General features: G+C 41.4%; 2 protein-coding genes across 2 annotated transcripts; both read left to right on the plus strand.

Annotated features, from left to right (window-relative positions):
- Positions 1 to 330: 330 nt before the first annotated feature.
- On the plus strand, positions 331 to 2,275 carry LOC132188489 (seed dormancy control protein). Its single transcript, XM_059602965.2, has 3 exons — positions 331 to 440; positions 816 to 961; positions 1,444 to 2,275. The coding sequence occupies exons 1-3, from the start codon at positions 412 to 414 to the stop codon at positions 2,130 to 2,132; spliced, it is 864 nt and encodes a 287-aa protein (XP_059458948.2). The 5' UTR covers positions 331 to 411; the 3' UTR covers positions 2,133 to 2,275.
- A 787-nt stretch (positions 2,276 to 3,062) lies between these two features.
- Positions 3,063 to 16,845, plus strand: LOC132186070 (uncharacterized). Its single transcript, XM_059599852.2, has 6 exons — positions 3,063 to 3,462; positions 4,931 to 5,063; positions 14,274 to 14,494; positions 15,274 to 15,447; positions 16,251 to 16,373; positions 16,645 to 16,845. The coding sequence occupies exons 1-5, from the start codon at positions 3,295 to 3,297 to the stop codon at positions 16,335 to 16,337; spliced, it is 783 nt and encodes a 260-aa protein (XP_059455835.1). The 5' UTR covers positions 3,063 to 3,294; the 3' UTR covers positions 16,338 to 16,373; positions 16,645 to 16,845.
- The last annotated feature ends 3,244 nt before the right edge of the window (positions 16,846 to 20,089 follow it).

Raw genomic sequence — 20,089 nt, forward strand, 5'->3', positions numbered from 1 at the left:
TGACTTGGAACTTCGTTTCCACTTACATTATTTCAAAGTCTCTACATGATCTACCACAAATATCACTAATAAGATTATTCCATTACTTAAAAAAAAAAAAAGAAAAAATTATTCCATTGGAACCAAGTGGGAATAGGCTTCCATGTGAGCTGGCAAGACACTCCCATTATCAACATCACGAATTCGATGGACGTGGCAGATCCAACGGTGTTTATCACTCGGTGCTAATAAGCCCGGCACAAAGGCCCACTTAAAGATGCAACGGCCTTGGCCCCTCGTAACTGTAAATTCCCGGTTCTTTTCACTTGGAGACGTTCTCATTCTCAGGGTTTTCACAATCTTAGCTCAGAGAGAAGAGAGCGAAAACTAAAAGAAATAGCCATCAGAGGGGAGAGAAAAGAAGGAAAATCAATGAAAAGAGCACCACCCCAACTCCTCTTGTAAGCTCCATTGCTCTTCTGTCTTTTTCTTTCCGTTTTTTTTTTTTTTTGGGTTATGTTTCTTCTGCTACTGTGTATTGGTTATGAACATCAAACGCCTGCACTTGACTTTTTCTGTATGGTTCTCGGGAAACAACGGAAATAGAATATATGGGAAGTTTTTGGACTATCTTTTCTTTTCTTGTTGACTTATGCAATCACTTAGCTTGCCTCTGCTTTGTTGCCAAGAAAGTAATGTAAACAAAAGAAGGTGTGGGGTTCCATATTTTCTTTTTCTTTTCCTGATGAAAAGAAAAATGGTGGTTTTAGAACCCCAATTTTCTTTTATAATGTTTCTGTTTGTTTTCTTTTCTAATCAAAAGGAAATCTTTGCAGGAATAGTTGTAGTGAGAGTGAATATGAAAGAGGAGAAAAGAATGAGAGGATGGCGAGGAAATTAGTCATCCAAGAAGAATGTGGTGATGACATGGCAGAGAAATTCCCGTGCTTGGTCCTCCACAAGCGTGAAACACCCAAACGAGGTATGTCCCAAATTTTCCCTGAACCTTTTTTTTTTTTTTTTTTTTTTTTCATTTTTCTTTTTGGGTTTTCCTTAGATGGAATTATTGAAGATTACTTTAAAGAAACAAATAAAAATCTGTACAATTTCCTTCATTTCCTTTCTGGGAACATTTATAGGATTTATGTTTGCAGACAGCAGGAGAATTGAGTGCATTATCATTTCTTACAAGATATACTAAATTTTTTAGAAAACCAACTTGATAATTGGATTTCACACTCGGGAATTTGACTAGCTTCATTTGGTATTTGAAATTGAAAAATGTTATTTAGTATATTGCTATACAATTAGTAAGACGTAAATTAATTTTCACTCTCAATTATATGAGAGCCGTATAGTCTACTTAATAACATTACTTGTTTACAATTACCTCATCTTTTGTGAGAAAGTTACAAGGAAAGGGATTTATTGTATAAGCAGTTAATATATGTTTATGAGGTGAAGAGTTGTTCTGTGAGAGAGAGATTCTGTGGAGGCAAGAGCAGAAGAACAGAGCAGCAAGGCTAGAGAAGCAGCTGAAGACAAGGTGGGAACTTGAGGATCTAATTGAAGAACAACTGAACAGGTTCCGTGCCCATTACAACCGAGCCATGGTCCCTACCCGCCCCAATGATGTGGTCCAACTCCTCATGCCCAACTGGGCTCCACCGCAGCAGCTGGCTTCCCTCACCTGGCTCGGCGACTGGCGGCCGTCCGCCATGCTCGACCTTGTCCGTGGCCTCTCTGGCTCATCATTATCAGACTCAATGGCCGGGGGCAATGAAGACCTCCTCTCTCAGCTTAGACATGATACGCGTATTGAGGAGGCAATACTGGATGAGGAAATGGCTGAGATTCAAGCTACATGCATCCTACATCTTCCCTTCACTCCAATCAAAAATCGCTCAGGTGGGTTTGGCTTGGGATGTATTCAGTCCGAGTTCAGGAAGATTGAGCTTGTCATCACCAAGGCCCAAAATCTCAGGTTCAAGGCATTGGAGTTGGTGGTAAAGAAGGTGTTGAGCCAAAATGATGCAGCTGAATTCTGGGTCGCTTTTGAGGGAATTCAAGATGTGATCCACCAGTTTGCATCAACCCAAAGGCTCCGAATGGGTCCAGCCACTTTATCCGTCAAGGCCTTGGGGCATGGTTGAGAACAAAGAAATGGTGGCGCAGGATAATATGTTGTTACAAACTCCTGTTTGTGAAAATTGTATAGATAATGAACAATTTTGTGCTTTCATGATGTTGATGTGTTTTTTGGTCCAAGAATTTGCTAGCCAGCGATTTTTCTTCATGATTGAGCTATGAGAGGACAGGGTGTTCTATACGGCAATAGTGTTCCTGCAAAACAAGGACATGGTCGAAGGATCTCCGGTTGAGGTCGAAGACTCTCTAATACTTTAATTAGCATTTTATATATGGATAAAAAATATAATGGTAATTTGCCTATGATATCCATGGATTAGTGTGTCAAGTGAGATATACAAGAGAGAGAGAGATGTGAGAGAGAGAGACGTGAGTGACCTTTGGAGAATCAAGTCCATGGGGAGGAAGAAGGATCGAAAAAAAAAGCTTCATCTTTCTCCTTTTATTTCTAGGTGCAAAAAATAGTATGCACACGTGTCACATGGTGAGTGGATAATGGCATATTATAAATAAGTGTGAAGAAAAATTTTTCCCAACACATGACAACAATTTATTGCTTGTTTGGCAAAATTTTGAAAAATTCTTCTCAATTTTTAAATGTGGAGAACACTTCTTAAAAAGGGTTGCTTCTCTTGATTGAGTTCCAATTCTTGGAAGAGTCTCAACTTTTGGAAAGTGGTATACTTGTAAAGCACTTACAATTTTCACTTTTTTCGGGAACCCTTTTTAAAAATAGAAATACTTTTTAAATACATTACCAAATGAGAAGTTGATGATGGATTACCCAATTAAAAAAGAAAAATGAAAAAAAAGAGAATGGTTGATGATGCAAATAAATCCTTTTCCAAATTTAAAATTTGATTTAAAAAAAAAATATAACCGTTGTATTTATTTCTAACGTTACGGATTCGTATAACAGCGAGACCCCTTTGCCTTCGACGTGGAGCCTCCCAATTTCGGAAACAAGACGCTTTTCGTCCTCCACCGTTTCTTCAAACCATTATAAAAACTCTCTTTCCGGAATTCCAAACCCAAGCCCCAAGAAAGCCAACAAATTTTCTCTCTAGCCCTTGCGCTAACCCTAATTATCTCAAGCCTGGGTTTCAGTTCTTTCTTGTTTTGTTGCTGTTGTTGCCGTTGTTGTTGAAGAAGAAGAAGAAGAAGACGATGTCTGCTGCTGTGTGTGGGAGCAAGAGATCCTTCTTCGAAGAGCTTCCGTCATCGCCTCCGGTCGCCAAAAGGCTCCGTTGCGCCTCTTCTTCTTCGCCGATTCGGTTGTCTGCGCCCTCTCTCCTCGATCAGCTCCGCTCCGTCTTTCCTCACATGGAACTTCATGTAAGCGCCCTCTCTCTGGTCTCTTGAATCGATTTTTTACTTTGTAGATGTTGAACTGATGTGGTTTTGGGTTGTGGTGGTGATGTGTTTGGTTGCTGTGAAACTTTTAAGTTTTGTGTAATTTATTGTGATGATTTGTTTGCTGTGGAATGGGAATTATGATTTAATTTACTGGGAAATTTCCAACTTGAAAGGTCAGATTTTTATTCTGCTTTAACTTGAACTTTTTTTTTTTTAATTCTTCTTCGCCAAGCAAAGAGTTTGGTGGGATTTTTTTTGAATTTTGTCTATTGGATTTTGCCAAATAGAGAATTCGTTATGTTGGTTCTAGTGCGTCTACTTGATTTTGTCTAGGATTTTTTTGGCAGGCTAAGCTAATGTCGAATAGGATTATTTAAATTTCAATATCTTTATTTTATGTTAAAAGGATTTTCAACGAAATGAATGGTCAACTATCAAAAAACAATTTTTATTTTTTATTTTTTATTTTTTTATTTTTTTATTTTTTATCCTTGGTAAGAATTTGTGACTTGGGAGTTATGATCCTCTATGGCCATGCCATGTCAGAGTTCTTCTTCTATCTCGCTCTCTATGAATATAGTAAAATGTTTCTCCATTCAAGGTTTGTTTTTCACATCAAGTTTGCAGGATCGGTTTTGAATTTTTTTGGGCAAGAAGCTTGAGGGGATGTTTGCATAAATGTATTTGATTTGACTGTGTGTATCTCGGCATTGTCATCAAGGTGTTTCTGTGTAATGCTAAAGACATACTTGTCTTGTCCTTACGTTAGCTTTATAATATTATTGTTACAGCAAGAAATCCCTCCTGGGTGGGCGCAAGATGTAGTGCTTTATTGAAATTAGTTTCTTTTGAGAGAATAGTTTTTGCTACAATTTCTATCACGGCCTGGGGATGCGTTTACAATTTTTTGTGATACCTTGAAAGGTCTGTTACAATTTGGGCTCTCTGAAATCACTTGTATAGGGTAGATTAATCTTGTATATTCCCCAAGTGGGACCCAATATATCCTGTGTAATGTCCCCAGGCAATCCAATCCATACTTCATGATATTGCAATCTTCCTCATTCAAATCTTTTGAGGTCTTCGTTACGCCCTGCATTGCTTTGCAGTGCACACTGCAAAGCAACATATTTACATCACCTTAAAGGAATTAATCACAATTGAGGTTCCTTATAATCGTTTATATAGCAAAATTAACATATTTTCTTGACTGATATGAGAGTAAACATATTTTCATGTAATTTAATCAATACAATTTGAAGTATTACAATTTTCCTATATGTTAAAGGTTGCATCCTTGTTAAAGTTCATTTTTAAATGGTACATATTACCTTACCTAATCTTTGTGTTGAAATTATATAGTAAGTGATTGCACGATTGAAAGTATAACATTCTTAGCCAAATTATTTTTCCATATTTCTGATCATGTGATGATTTTACCTTTCAGATTCTTGAGAGAGCACTACAAGAATGTGGTAATGATTTGGATGCTGCCATCAAGAGCCTGCATGAGCTTTGCTTGGAATCTATAGAGGGAAATTTAGGTTCTGCTGAAGAACCAGATGTAAATGTGGAGAAAGGTATGTTAATGTGCTAATAAGATTGATAATGTTTGACATTACCCATGTACCCGATATGAAATTGACATGAAATTAGAGGGTTAAGGATTAGTGTAATAGGGTTTGGGTCAAAATGGGTCAACTCGTTTAGACATGATTAATAAATGGGTCAAATTCGTGTCAACCCGCTTAACTTGCATAAGCTATATAATTAAATTACACTTTTAGCCTTAAAAACCTGAATGCCACATTTTCTAAAACCACTTTATTCTTGCCACTTCCAATCTTTCAGTTCTCTCTCTCTCTCTCTCTCTCTCTCTCTGTCTCACACACACACACACACACACACACATCGTTACCTTTGCTACTCCCATTGGAATGCAAATGACCCAATGACACACTATTGTTAGGATAGTTTTGTGGAACTTTGTCGTTCTTAGCTAGCTCTTTGTTAAGGGAATGAATGTTGGTCTTATCCGACTAAAGCTTTGGATGGTCCAAAATCATGTCCATGGTTAGCATCAACACGAGCGGCCTTGTTGCATTCCCTCGCACACTCCTGCATATCGGGGTTTAGCTTGGCCATTTGTGCCATGAGGCTCGCTATTGAGGCTTGAACCCTCACCGTCAAGTCCTTGAGCACCTTAACACTCATAGGAACTTTGACTGACTCCTTGACGAAGTGTACCCTCTCCCGATTGATGGCAATGTTGTAGAGAGCAGTGGTGGTGGCGATTGGCAAAGGGGCCCTCCTTGAGAAGCTTGACTCTCTCCCTACTCAATGATCATCTTCTTGTGCGTGAGAGACATGAGCTTGTTGACGGCGTTAGTGTGGACCTTAGGCTGGGCCATTTATAATGGGGGAGTAAAAGAGTGATTCATAACAGAATCATTGGAGATAGCTTCTTCCATGTTTTTAACTATTAATGCAATTGTCACACCTAGCGGTTGGCAGCTTGGAACCCTCAAAAACAGGCAAATGATTAGTGGTGGAGTGCCACACAGGTGGGGGATGGGGACAACACCACCTTCGACGCTTAAGTCAGAAAGTGACATGTATGAAAAGCAAGGTAAGCAACAGAGGAAGTGAGAAAGATTGGATACCTCAAGTTGTGCTTGCATCTTGGTTTTATGGTCGTCCTTCGTTCCTTGGAGTTTCATGGGCGATAAGTCAACACCTGATCCCTGGCTGTGATTGGACAGAGGGAGGATTTTCTTGGTGCTTCTTGTTTTGGGTCGATTCTTTCCTTTCGAGGCTTTTTCTCACATTGCTCCTCCCATATCAAGTTCGTATCTTGTGATTGTTTTCTTGTCTGGCTAGCTTCTTTCCCTACATGGGCGGGGATGTGTTTGGGTGGTCTTTTCTTGGTTATAATGGCTTTTGCTTGAGCTCCACTCTGCGGGTTCGCTAGGCCTTGGTGGCTTGCGGGTCTCCATTCTAGCATCATTCCCTTGGGTTACTAGTGTGGCCCAATGGGAATTAAGTGGTGTCACTTTCCTTTGTTGCCTTACCCAGCCTTTCGTTCCTTGGGACTGTGAGAGGGCCACCCTATTTGGAACGCAAAATGGGGCATGCAATGGTTGGGCCCAATTTTCCTTTATTGTGGGGAACGAGTTTGTGGTTGGGTATTGCCTATTCTAGATTCTGGTGGACATGTGGGTTGCAGATCGCCTAGGATGGCAGGTTTATTTTGGTGGGCTCGTCTTTTGAGGCACCTATGCCAGCGATGTTTCCTTTATTGGCGCATGGCATGTTGGGGTAGTCTGTATGCATTTAAATTGGTTTTGTTTTTTTTTTAAGTTGTTGAGGGACCTGTTCACCCCATCTTTTGAAACCGAAGTTTTGTGAGTACATATTCTATAGTCTTTGTTCCCATGGTTCTTGCAATGGTGTTCTGTGGTGTGTCTTTGGAGTCTGGTGGAGGCTACTGATTTGGTTAAGGAAAAGCAAGCTTTTTCCCTCCCTGAGGGCATGCAATTGTGGGTACCTTTCACCAAGGAGGGTGCTATTGGAGTTGCGGGCGCCATGGTATGCATCGATTCCTCCACATTCTTAGAGCGGGTCTTTGCTTCTTGATTCCCAAGCCTGCACGGGAGATGTTGTCGATTCTGAACTTAGCGCTGTCTTAGGTGTCTCCAAATGGGTGGTGCATACTGATGGCCATGTGTCCTATGGCCTGAAATTTTCAATGGGCACCTCCAATTGATGACACAAGAATTTTTGTATCTTTATCAGCCAGTGGAGATCGATGGCAGCGCCTTGAAGTTCCATTTGAGGCTTGGCCATGCGGTGGTGGAGAGTCCTAGTAGAGTGTCGAAGATTAAAGAGTGGTGGTGGAGATTTTCCTTTGTGAGACGAGTTTGGGGTTTTTTGAGGGGTGAGGAGGACCACTTGTATCCGTTTAAGGTGTAGAGGGAGGTGTTGCTTGTCATTGCTCTCCAACCTTTGCAGCTCTAGGTGGTGGCTCTTTGTCAGGTGAATTAGGCAATTTGGTGGGCGAGGCGTTCTGACACTCGGGAGTTGGCTTTGGACCCTTGGAGAAGTCGCTAGAGTACAGCATCCTAAGCGGCCTTTAAAAGGGGAACACTTGGCTAGGGAGCTGAGAGCATTCGAGGCTTTAGTTGGCACGTTCTTTCTGGAGTTGGTCCCAGGGGAGTTGCCCGATGGCTCCATCCCGTGCTGTCGCAAAGATGAGGGGCATAAGCGCCGTATGGTGCTTATGGGGACACTAGCGAAGGCATCAAGGGAGTCCTTGGTATTTCCACGGGAGGCTTCCGAAGGCGTTGTGCCCTAGGTGAGATCGGGGTGGTTCGGCAAGAAAAGGGGCGTTTGGTAAACAGGTTGAGACGCTTGCTCCATGTAGGCTACGACTCGAAGTTGCCTGATGGCTCCATCTCGTGCCGTCGCAGCGATGAGGAGCGTATGCGCCGTATGCTTGCTTTAGCAACACTGGTGGAGGCATCAAGGGGGTCCTTGGGATGTCCACGAGAGGCTTCCAAAGGCGTTGTGGTTCGGCGAGAAAAGGGGCGTTTGGTAAACAGGTCGAGACGCTCGCTTCATGTAGGCCTACAACTCGGAGGGGATTCGGAGAATATCAATCAACGGGGGGCCCGTCAAGATGAGCCCTTTGTGGCAGTCAGGGGGACGCGATTGGAGCTGTTGCAGGTTTGTTTGTTGGTGATGCAGCCGCCTTGCAGGCTCGAGAATATCGTTTGGATTCGAAGGAGTCGTTTGCTTCTCGTGCGTCACCTTCTGCTAGGTCTTCATCTTTGACCTCCGAAGGTGTGGGGGTTTGGGTGTGTCAGGACTATGATTGACAGGTGACGCGCCCTCGCCACCAGTAGTGATTAGTGTGGACTCGTTGGCGGATTCTACGAGCGCTCGTGTATTTGGTTCAATAGAGTCGTGGAACCTAGTAGTAGCTCGTGGGACTAGTTGAGATGGATGGTCGTGCCTAGAAGTTCCATTTGAGGCTTGGTTGTGCGGTGGTGGAGATTCCTAGTTGGGCGTCTAAGATCAACGATTGGTGGTGGAGAATTTTGTTCGACTCAGGGTTGGGAGTTTTTCAGGGGTAAGTGGACTGTCTATATTTGTTGAGGACACCAATTGTGGTGCTGCCTGTCATTGCGCTCCAGCCTCCACAGCTCTTTGTGGTTGGGGGGGCTTCGTAAGGTGAATCAAGCAATTTCGCGGGGGAGGTGTTCTGACACTTAGAGCCGGCTTTGGACCCATTGTGATTGACTCCACATGGCGAAGCACTTGGAGAAGTCTCTAGGGAACAACAACCTTTTAGAAGGGAAAGCTTGGTCAGGGAGTAGAGAGTAGTCGGGGCTTAAGTTGGCACATGCTTTTTGGAGTTGGTCCCTGGGGAGTTGCGCGATGACTCCATCCTGTGCCATTGTAGAGATGAGGAGCGTAAGCGCCTTAGGCCTGCTTTGGTGACATCGGTGATGTCCTCGGGAGGCTTCCAGGAGCAGTGTGCCACATGCATGAAATCAGGGTGTTTTAGTAGGAGGGGGGACTTTTGGTAAAAGGATCGAGATGCAAGCTCAACACGGGCCCAGGACTTGAAGGGATTTGGCAAATGTCAACGTCAAATCTAATCAACCGAGGGCCCGTCAAGTAGAGCCCTCTGCAGCAATGGGCTGGGACGCGATTGGAGTTGTAGGTTTTTCCCTTGGTGATGCATCAGCTTGGGGGGCCTGAGAACCTTGTGTGGATTCGGAGGAATCCTATGCCCCCATTCATCACCGTCTTCATTGTCTTCATCTTTGACCTTCGAAGGCGTGGGGGTACCTATGGGTGCGTCGGGACCGCGATCAACGGATGACCTGCCCTTGCCGCCAATAGTGATTTGTGTGGTCTCGTCGGTGGATACCGCTTGCTCTTGCACTTTTGGTTTGATAGAGTCGTGGGACCAGTGGAGATGGACAATGGTGCCTAGAAGTTCCATTCAAGGCTTGGCCATTCGATGGTGGAGATTCGTAGCAGAGTGGTGATTTTTCTTTGTGAGTTAGGGTGGGGCCTTTTTTGAGGGAGAAGAGGACCGTTTGTATCCATTGAAGACGCAAAGGGGGTGCTGCTTGCCTTTGCACTCCAACCGCCGCAAGTCTTGGTGGCGGCCATTCGTCTGGTGAATTGGGCAATTTCACGGGGGAGTTGTTCTGACACTTAGAGTCGGCTTTGGACCCACTGTGATTGACTCCTTAGGGCGAAGCACTTGGAGAAGTCTCTATGGAACAACAACCTTTCAGAAGGGAAAGCTTGGCCACGGAGTAGAGAGTAGTCGGGGCTTAAGTTGGCACTTGCTCTTCGGAGTTGGTCCCTAGGGAGTTGCCCGATGACTCCATCTCATGCCGCTGTAGAGATGAGGAGCGTAAGGGCCTTGGGCCTGCTTTTGTGACACCGACAGAGATGTTGACGGAGTCCTTTGGATGTCCATGGGTGGCTTCTAGGGGTAGTGTGCCGCATGCATGAAATCAGGGTGTTTCAATAGGATAGGGGACTTTTGGTAAAAGGATCGAGATGCAAGCACGAGCCTAGGACTTGAAGGGATTTGGCTAATGCCAGCGTCAAATCTAATCAAATGCGTTGGGACGCGATTGGAGTTGTAGGTTTGTCCCCTGGTGATGCATCGGCCTGGCGGGCATGAGAACCTCGTGTGGATTTAGAGGAATCATATGCCCCCCTTCATCACCTTTTTGCGTGGTCTTCATCTTCGACCTCCTAAGGCATGGGGTTACCATTGAGTGTGTCAGGACCGTGATCAAGGGGTGACCTGCCCTTGCCGCCAATAGTAATTTGTGTGGTCTCGTCGGCGGATACCGCTTGCTCTTGCGCTTTTGGTTTGATAGAGTTGCGAGACCAGTGTAGATGGACGACGGTGCCTGGAAATTCCATTCAAGGCCTGATCGTGCGGTGGTGGAGATTCGTAGCAGAGTGTTGAAGATTAAGGAGTGGTTGTGGAGATTTTTCTTTGTGAGTTAGGGTGGGGAGTTTTTTGAGGGAAAAGAGGGCCGTTTGTATTCGTTGAAGACGCAGAGGGGATGCGAGCTGCGGCGGCTCTTTGTCTGGTGAAGTGGGCAATTTCGTGGGGGAGATTTTTTTGCCAATGGTGAATTGTCCGCCTTTGGACCCACTGTGAAGGGAAAGCTTGGCGAAGGAGTAGAGAGTAGTCGTGGCTTAAGTTGGCACCTGCTTTTTTGAATTGGTCCCTAGGGAGTTGCATGATGACTCCATCCCGTGCCGCTGTAGAGATGAGGAGCGTAAGTGCCTTAGGCCTGCTTTGGTGACACTGGCGGAGATGTCGACGGAGTCCTTAGGGCTGTGTTTGCCAAAGGACTCCAAAAAAAGACCCAACTATTCTTCTCAAAGTCAACCCTAGCATTTTTATTTTTTACATCACATCAATTACTTTTTATTACTATTCAACACACCCTAGGATGTCCACGAGAGGCTTGTAGGGGGCAGTGTGCCACATGCATGAAATCAAGGTTTTTCAGTAGGAGAGGGGACTTTTGGTAAAAGGATCGAGATGCAAGCTTGACACGGGCCTAGGACTTGAAGGGATTTAATTGGGGGCCTGTCAAGTCGAGCCCTTTGTGGCAGTGGGCTGGGACGCTATTGGAGTTATAGGTTCGTCCCCTGGTGATGCATCAGCTTGGTGGGCCTGAGAACCTCGTGTGGATTCGGTTCTCAGTCCCTTGGAGATGTCACTAGGGTACATTGTCCATTATATTGAGTGTTTTGCAAGAGTGGAAACATACATGAGGGGTTTGTTATACTCGGGCTTTTTGTTTATTTGATGTCCTTGTCGACGTGTCCTTCTCTTGGCCAATGCTATTTTTCTTCAAGACTATCCCCGGCGACTCTGGGGTCTCTCGAATGCTCAAGTTAGTTGCTTGCTTGTTATATTGAGTGTTTCGCAAGAGTGGAAACATACCTGAGGGATTTGTTATACTCACACTTTTTGGTTATTCAACGTTTCTGTCGACGCGTCCTTATTGTGGCTAGTGCTCTTTTCCTACAAGGCGGTCCCCAGTGACTAGGGACCCTTCGGTGCTCAAGTTAGTTGCTTGCCCATTATATTGACTATTTCGCAGGAGTGGAAACATACGTGAGGGATTGTTACACTTGGGCTTTTTGCTTATTTGGCGTCCCTGTTGATGTATCCTTCTCGTGGCAGTGCTATTTTCCCGCAAGGCGGTCCTCGGTGACTCTGAGGGCCCTCGGATGCTCAAGTTAGTTACTTGCCTGTGATATTGAGTGTCGCAAGAGTAGAAACATACTTGAGGGATTTGTTACACGTGCTTTTGCTTATTTGACGATCTTGTTGATGCGTCTTCAAGGACCCTACCAACACTTGAGTTAGTTTGTGCCTACTTGCGTTATGGAAGGGAAAAGCGTGCCTAGTTTCCTTCTACATCTGCACCATCGTTTGCTCGCATCCTGGAATTTCCCGTTTGTTGGAGAAGTGTGGGCATAGACTGTCATTTGCGAAGGTGGTGCGGATGGAGGAGTGTTCGTCAGCCTTAGAGAATGGACTTAAGGTATGTAGTGGGTATCCGATGGGTAAGGATTCCTCAGTCATGGAAGGGGTGACGGATCAGTGTTTCTCTGAACGAGGGCAGGAATTCTGCCCGTTTGGCGCTGTAAACGAGGGCTTAGGATTGCTTAGTGGAAAACATGGAAATGGAAAGGGGAAGAACGCAAGCGATACGCTTTGGGTGTTGAAGGGAATTATTGTCAACTTTAAACAAGAAACAGACCGGGTTTTGAAGACGCTTTTGGCAAGGATTGTGGAGCTTGAGCCTTTAGGTGGTTTCAGCTTGCCTTTAGGTGGTTCAAACTTAAGGGCCAAGAAGGATAAGAAGAGCAATAAGCCCATTGGGTGCAAGAATGGTAAGAGGTCTTTAAGATTAAGCCCAAACTTAAGACCAAGGACAAGTCCATCTCCAAGAGGGCTGCTTGTTTGGGGTCAGAAAGGGTTCCTTGGTCCACACCCAAGTCGAAGAGGGATGATCCGCGGGCTCCTTCACCAAAGGCTCTTCTAACGTTTGTTGGATCTTCGGAGGCATCTTTGGAGGAGGGGAATGATTCGGTAATCATGTTTGATGTTCTCCAATTCAATGGCGTTGCTCCAAATAGTTCGAAGGTGGATGAGCACGCTGATGTTCTTAGTTTGGTTTTGCCGGAGCTATGTGAGCCAGTGTAGGTATTGGGCCCAAAGTGTATGCCAAGGTAGAAGGGGTTTGGCTTGATGGAGATGCTTCGCCGAGTCGATGCATGTCGTTGGGTCCTGGGATTTCATTGTCACCTAAGCCCAAGCCTTTAAAATTTTACAACCGTAAGTCCATGGACATTAGATTCTCGAAGATGGATGTTAGCTTGATCGCTACGGCTGTGTCACTAATCATTGCTCTGCCTGTTGAGTCCTTGGTCTTGGTCTGAAATCGCATCTTTTCTACCGGTTGTCAAGATTGCAGGCCAGACTCTGTTGGAGGCTGCCCATGAATTTGAGATTGTGAGTGCTAATGTCAGGGAACCCTCTACAGCAGGGGTTTCTCAATCCGAGTGTCTCTGCTAGGGGGCCCATAGGTGTTTGCCTGAGCTTGGTTTGGTTTGCCCCCAGAAATTGCTGGATGATCAGTATTCTTCATCAGGTCTGGTCTTGTGGTCGGTGCTGGTTGGGAGGGATGATGGGGAGGTTGGGGATTTTTCAACCCCTTTGCCCCTTGGAATGGGCTCTTTTTTGTGTTAAGGATATCAAGGGGAATGAGGATCAAACGGTGGCTCTCCTAACAGCCATTGAAGAAGGGGATCATGCATGGGAGGTTAAGGGTGTTTGTTCCAGAGGTAGAAGGGAGCTTTTCAACTTAGAATGCTCCATTAATTATAAATCTACGTGTGTGTCCTTAAGGCGTGGGAAAGGCAAGGCTTACTTTTTTTAGCATTGAGCATTTGTTGTGGGTCTTGGGCTTTTGTTGTTTTGTGGGTTTTAGGTGTTTTGCGGGTTCCTTTTGCTCGCTCTAGTTAGGTGTTTTCCCTATATATATTGCCGGTGTACCTAAGGGTGTCTTCCACTTTTGATAAAAGTTTTCCATTACCTATAAAAATAAAAATAAAGAGTTAAATCCTCCTACTATGTCATGGATTGTCGTGATGGTTTCCGGTTCTCTTGAAAAAGTGTTTACTTCTTGGTGGACTGTTGGCAACTTTCAAAGTGTGGTTGTATGGAAGATGGTGCATTTGTGCCTTTTGTGGTGTTTTTAGAGAGAGGAGTGATAGATGTTTTGAGGACTGTGGGAGGACTTTAAAGGAGATTAAATATTTTTTCTTCAACACTTCATATCTCTAGACTGCCGCTTATATTTCCCCTTTAGTGCTCGGTTCTCATGATTTTCTTGTTCTTTTTGCTACTAAGTTTTAGGTAGCTTCTCTGTACATGGGGTGCCTTATGCTTTTATTGATATTTCCATTATTTATCAAAACAAAACAAAATTTATGGCCAGCTTTTAAGGAATCTTCCTTTGAGGAGTTTATTACTGTCATATGAACTCTACTTTAGCTCTCCAGTTCCAATATGTCATTTTCAGTTGGAACCTCATTGTTTTTAATTCTATGATTTTGTGTTAAATGTTGGTCTTCTAAGTTGTTTGCTTTAAGTTTGCATTCTTTGGAGTGAGCAGTGTCTCTTATTGGGAAGATTCTCACAGTTGCATAATTGGCAGTTAGATTGATAAATGATGAAAATGTGGTCGCCCCTGATAATTTGTCAACTCCAAACAACCTTCTTGTGGAAGGTGCAGAATGGGTAGACTTGTTTGTAAGAGAAATGATGTGTGCTACCAGTATGGATGATGCCAAAGCTCGTGCTGCAAGGCTGCTAGAGATTTTAGAGAAGTCCATCAGTTCACGTGCTGGTGTGGAGGCAACACAAATTCTTCACAAGGTACATATATGGGTGTGTTTGGCGAAGTTTTGAAAAGTGTTTTGGGTTTTGAAAAAAAGTGTTGTATGGGGTTCACAAAAGAATATTTGAAAATTGTTTTGAAAAACAAAAAGCTTACAGAAAATAGTATTAATTATTTTTTGATAAGTTTTTTGTTTTGTTAGAATAGTTTTGTAGTTTGTTTTGAAAAGTGAATTAGTGATGGATCACATTTGAAAACTCGCTTGGATAACTGACATTTGAGAAGAGAACAAAGAAGCGGTATTTAAAATAGAAGGAAAAATGGCGGGATGACAGAGTATATAGTTGCAAAAAATTTATGTGGATCATCTTTTTAAATTGAGAAATGCTTAAAATCACACTTTTATCTCAATTTTTATATGTGGCGTTTTTAATTAACCCCTATTGAAAAAAGAATCCAATGGCTGATTAACAGTGTCGCATAACCAAAGTGGGATAAAAATATAGTGTATAACATTACTCTTCTAAATTTGATAGATATAGCATGGCTTCGTTTGTCAATACTTTTTGGAGAGTTTTTTTTTTTTGGTTTTTTTGTATGAAAAAGTGTTCTGATGAGATATTAAAAGTGAATAGTTTTGAGTGTTTAGTGTTTTAGTTTATTTGTTAATGTTTTTGTTTTGAAAGAGAAAACAAATGGGAGAAGGAAAAAGTGTTATTAAACGAAGTCATTTTCTTTTTTTCATCCAAAACCATGGTTGCGCATATCTTTTTAACTTATTATCTATTTAATTCTTTAAAATGTTTTCAAATGTCAGGAAAATATGATGCTTAAGGAACAAATTGAGGGAGTCATGCGGGAGAATGTCATTCTCAAGCGTGCTGTGGCTATCCAACATGAACGTCAGAAAGAGTACGAGGATAGGAGCAGAGAAATGCAGCATTTGAAGCAGTTGGTGTCTCAGTATCAAGAACAATTGCGAACACTTGAGGTTAGGATTAGGACTTTGTTTGTTTCAATAGAAATAAAATATTGATTAGGACTTTTGTAGTGCCACAAGGGTCAAAATTAAATAAAAAAGCATGTTCACGTGACACTGTGGGTTCCAGTCTATTAAATGCCTACGTATCACCAATTAGTACAACAGCTAATCCAGTCTTTAACGAGACAGTTGAGTTCTCCTGGGCACAAACTGGAGCAATATTTAAAGCATATCTTGTTTCAAGATAATACAACGTAAATGATAATAGCTTGTTATTCTAGTGTTAATGATAACTCTAGCCTAAATAACCAGGTCTACGATCAAGAAAGAGAAAACAAGAGAACCACTTAAACCAGCTCACAAAACAACCAAGACCAAGAAACCCTAGTTCCTAAACTGCAAACCCAAGTCTCTGCCAAGAGTTCTCCTCAAAAAAACTCACAAAACTCTACCCAAATGACCCAAAGCCGCAAAACCAGCCTAAATAATGGTAGTCCGATTGTGATATCTTTCATATGTGATATCTTTCATACTATTTAGACATAAGAAAAGAAAGTAGAATAAATTTGTTAAAACTTCATGATGGCATATTGTTTGAAAGTGTGAAAATAGAAGCTGTACAGAGGAAGTGAATTCCACGTGTAAAAAGTTTACTTGCATGGAGATGTGCTACATAAAACCCAGTTACAGAAGGAGGGAGGAGGAAGAAAAGGATCTGGATTCTATACATTTCATGCATTGTAATATTTAGTAGAAATGTGCTTTATGGCATAGCATACTAACCAGTGTGAATATAATGAGTTTGGATCCAGGTGAACAACTATGCCTTATCAATGCATCTGAAGCATGCTCAGCAAGGCGGCTCCATTCCTGGGCGATTTCATCCTGATGTCTTCTAAGAAACAGATGGAAGGAAGTTGGGGTTCAATAATAGGGTGGGTCAGCAGCGCATGCTGGATTGTTATCTTATTCTAAATTATTAATGTTAAAGGCTGTGTGTGGCATAAGTTGTGGCTATTCATGTCTCAATCTACCTACTTATGAAAAAAAAAAAAAAAAAAAAAAAAAAAAAAAATCTCCCTAGTTATGAGGTGATGCTAGGCAAACAATAGTTTTCAGTCAATTTCATCATTGTTTAACGAAACATTATATAGTTTGGTTTGGTTTGGTTTGGTCTATGCTTATGATTTATGCTATACATTGCAGAAAGGAGAGGGATGTGATTAGCCCAAGGAAAGGTTTGTTGATGTTTGCTAGAATCTCTCTCTTTGTCCATGCCAGTTTTCAGCAAAGCCAATGCCCTTTTTCTTCACCGCCAGTTGATTGAGTTTGTTGTAATCAGCTGAGTTAGATTGTATAAATAGACATTGTAAAGAATAAGGAGGTATTGAATTTGGGATTAGTTCATTCTCAACAGTCGCAGGAGGGGGCTTCATAAAAAAGCCTACAAAATTCAACTTTTCATTTCATCTACCAATCACTCACATTAGATTAGATGAGTTAGCTCAGGAATTATACGTTATAGCAACTAGTATCAAATCACTTGGGTCTCGAAGAAAGAATTGTGAATATCACAATAATGGATATCACTTGGTATTAATGGAGAAACTTTTAGGGTCTTGGAGAAGTCCAAGCTAGATCACTGAAAATGGAATTTCCTCACTTCAATTGAAAAAATCCAAATGGGTGGATCTGTAGGGCAAACAAGGTCTTTTGCTATGATCAAACACAACCACATCTAAGAATTTTAATTTTAATGGCATCTTTTCACATGAATCAACCATTGTTAAAAAATAAAAAAAATAAAATTTAGTGTAAATTCAAAACAATGATTTGCTTTTACTGAAAGGATTCCTGTAAATTCATTTAAAAAATAAAAAATAAACGCGAGAAAATTTTCTATTTACTGAAATATTGAAATTGAATTCCATGCTAACTTCAATGCTAGCCTTTTCTACTCTCATACATTAATTATCTAAAAACATGTAAGTGCAACGACTAACACTACTCAATTCATTTGCAAATCATATCTATATATATATATATATATATGAAGAATTAAAGACATAATGATAAATTTAAATAGAGACTGTAGATGAGATTCTAGGCTGAATATGAACTGAATATTTAGATGGATACACAAAGATATAAATATAAATATGAATATGAAATGTTGAAGATACTTAAATTGGAACTATAAATTCAAGAATATCCATAATGAAAATAAGATATATGAAAATAAGTACTTACAAAAATATGATGCTGTAAAATTAGCTTGAAGAAGCTTTCATTGAATGAAACATTCTGTAATACATAGATGAAACTCTGACATACATATTGTGAGATTTCACAGATGATCAAAGAGGGAGAAAAGAAAAGAGAGTTCGGAAGAATCCGAGCTACGTTTACAAGAGCTGAAGGAACTTTAAATAAAAATTAAAAGCTGAATACTGTAGATGAACAGTGTTTTGTCGGGGTGAATAGTGCTGAATAGTGCTATGAACAGTAGCTGCCGACATGAACATTACGTGAACAGTGGCATGAACAATGTTGAACAGTAATGGCCGCCAAAACAGTGACATGAACAGTGTTGTATTTGGGAACAGTGTTTGCTGTATTTTGGAACAATGATTGTTGTATTTGAGCTTCTTTAAGTCTTAATCTTCACCAAGATTATAGGGGTTTTGGGCTTCCTGGTTAATGGGTTGTACTTGATTTGTTGAAGAGGAGGACGAAGCTATGCTTTGTCCTCCTTGTTCTTCAATGCCTTCAGCTTTAAGGAGAAGACTTCTGCAAAGGTCTTTGAGGTCTTCTTTACATTGGACCTGGGCCATGGATGTTGCAATTTCTGTCTGTATATGTGATTTGCTGGCCAAGAATTGGCTTTGAGTGGTGAAGGAAGGGAGTTCTCTTTGTATTGATGAAAGTATTTTATGAATGTTGAATTTGTCCCACCAGCGGACATATCGGTTTCTTCTGCAAATTCCTTGATCAATGTTCTCCTTGTTCTTCAATGCCTTCAGCTTTAAGGAGAAGACTTCTGCAAAGGTCTTTGAGGTCTTCTTTACATTGGACCTGGGCCATGGATGTTGCAATTTCTGTCTGTATATGTGATTTGCTGGCCAAGAATTGGCTTTGAGTGGTGAAGGAAGGGAATTCTCTTTGTATTGATGAAAGTATTTTCTGAATGTTGAATTTGTCCCACCAGCGGACATATCTGTTTCTTCTGCAAATTCCTTGATCAATGGCATAATCCCATTTGAAGAGTCATAGGATTTTATATTTCTTTGTCATATGGAGCAAGGAAGGAAATTGACTTTCTGCTTCATTAACTTTGTAAGCTGCAGAGAACTGCTGTAATGCATCTGCAAGTTCTGGGGGTAAAATCTCAGGAATAATCCCATGACTTCGCCACCATCTATTGAACCAAATAGGGAACTGACTACTGAAGTTGTTATCAAAACAAAGATACCAAGAATGACTGTTATTATTGTTTTGATAAAAAAATACTTTTGACCATGCTTCAATGAATCATAGTAGCTGTATTGAACTTGGTGGCCTTGCAGGACTTTGAGATTAGCTGGGTGACCCCATTCTTTTGCTGAAATGATCTTTGTGATACATATTTTATCAAAGATTATTCTTTTTTGTTCTGGATCAAATTTGTCTGGGACAAAATCTTTGGTAATTGATGCTGTTTAGAGTAAAATGTCTGGGTGATATGGAATGAAATTTCATTTAGGAAGGAAAAAATTCTTTACAAGATCCAAAGGATTCTTGAGATGACGCTGGTCATGTTCTACAAAAAAAAGGTTTTTTATATAGATTTTTTGGACAAACCTAGATCTATTGGTATGGGTAATTGGCTAGTTGGTATAGAATTTTTGCTGCTGTATGAGTTTTGAAGAGTTCTGTTGGGTAGGGATAACGGTTGCTGTAGGACATTCTACCAACTGGTAAGGATCCGGATGACTTGGGGATGCTAAAGTGGATGAAAAAGTAGGTCTTGGGGAACCAAGAACCTGAAACTTGTTTAACATGTTAATGGGTGAACATGTGTCATAGGGGTTTACATTTCCTGGGCTTAGGATTATATGGTGACTTGGTTGTGACTTGATGGAAGGTCTTTTATTTTTGTTTTTACTAAATTGTGGCTTTTTAGCCATCTTTTCCCTGCAAAAATTCACGAGTGAGAAAATCAGGTATAAAATTTTGATCTCCTTTGATGTATTCAATATCAAAATCAAAGATGCTTAAAATTGATTGCCATCTGGCAAAAATCTATTTACTAGCTATATTTTGAACATCTTTTTCTAAAACATGTTTTGCACTTTTGCAATCGACTGGAATTAAAATTTTTTGGTTTAACAAATCAATTTGAAACTTTGAGATGCATAATACTATAGATAAAATCTATTTTTTAATAGTACTATAATTACTTTGTACTTAATTCCAAATTCCTAAATGGAAACAAACAATTTGTTCAAGAGAATCTGGAGAGATTTTCTGTTTGAGAATACCCCCATATCCAATGTTGGAGGCGTCTGTTTCTAAAATTTTGAAAGCTTTTACGTCAGGAATTCCAAGACAAGGCAAAGTATTGACATATTTTTTGACTTCTTGAACAATTGAAGTATGAAGATCTGTCCAA

The sequence above is a fragment of the Corylus avellana genome, chromosome 6 (assembly GCF_965113065.1).
Source record: "Corylus avellana chromosome 6, dhCorAvel1.hap1.2, whole genome shotgun sequence".
In the NCBI taxonomy this organism is placed as follows: Eukaryota; Viridiplantae; Streptophyta; class Magnoliopsida; order Fagales; family Betulaceae; genus Corylus; species Corylus avellana.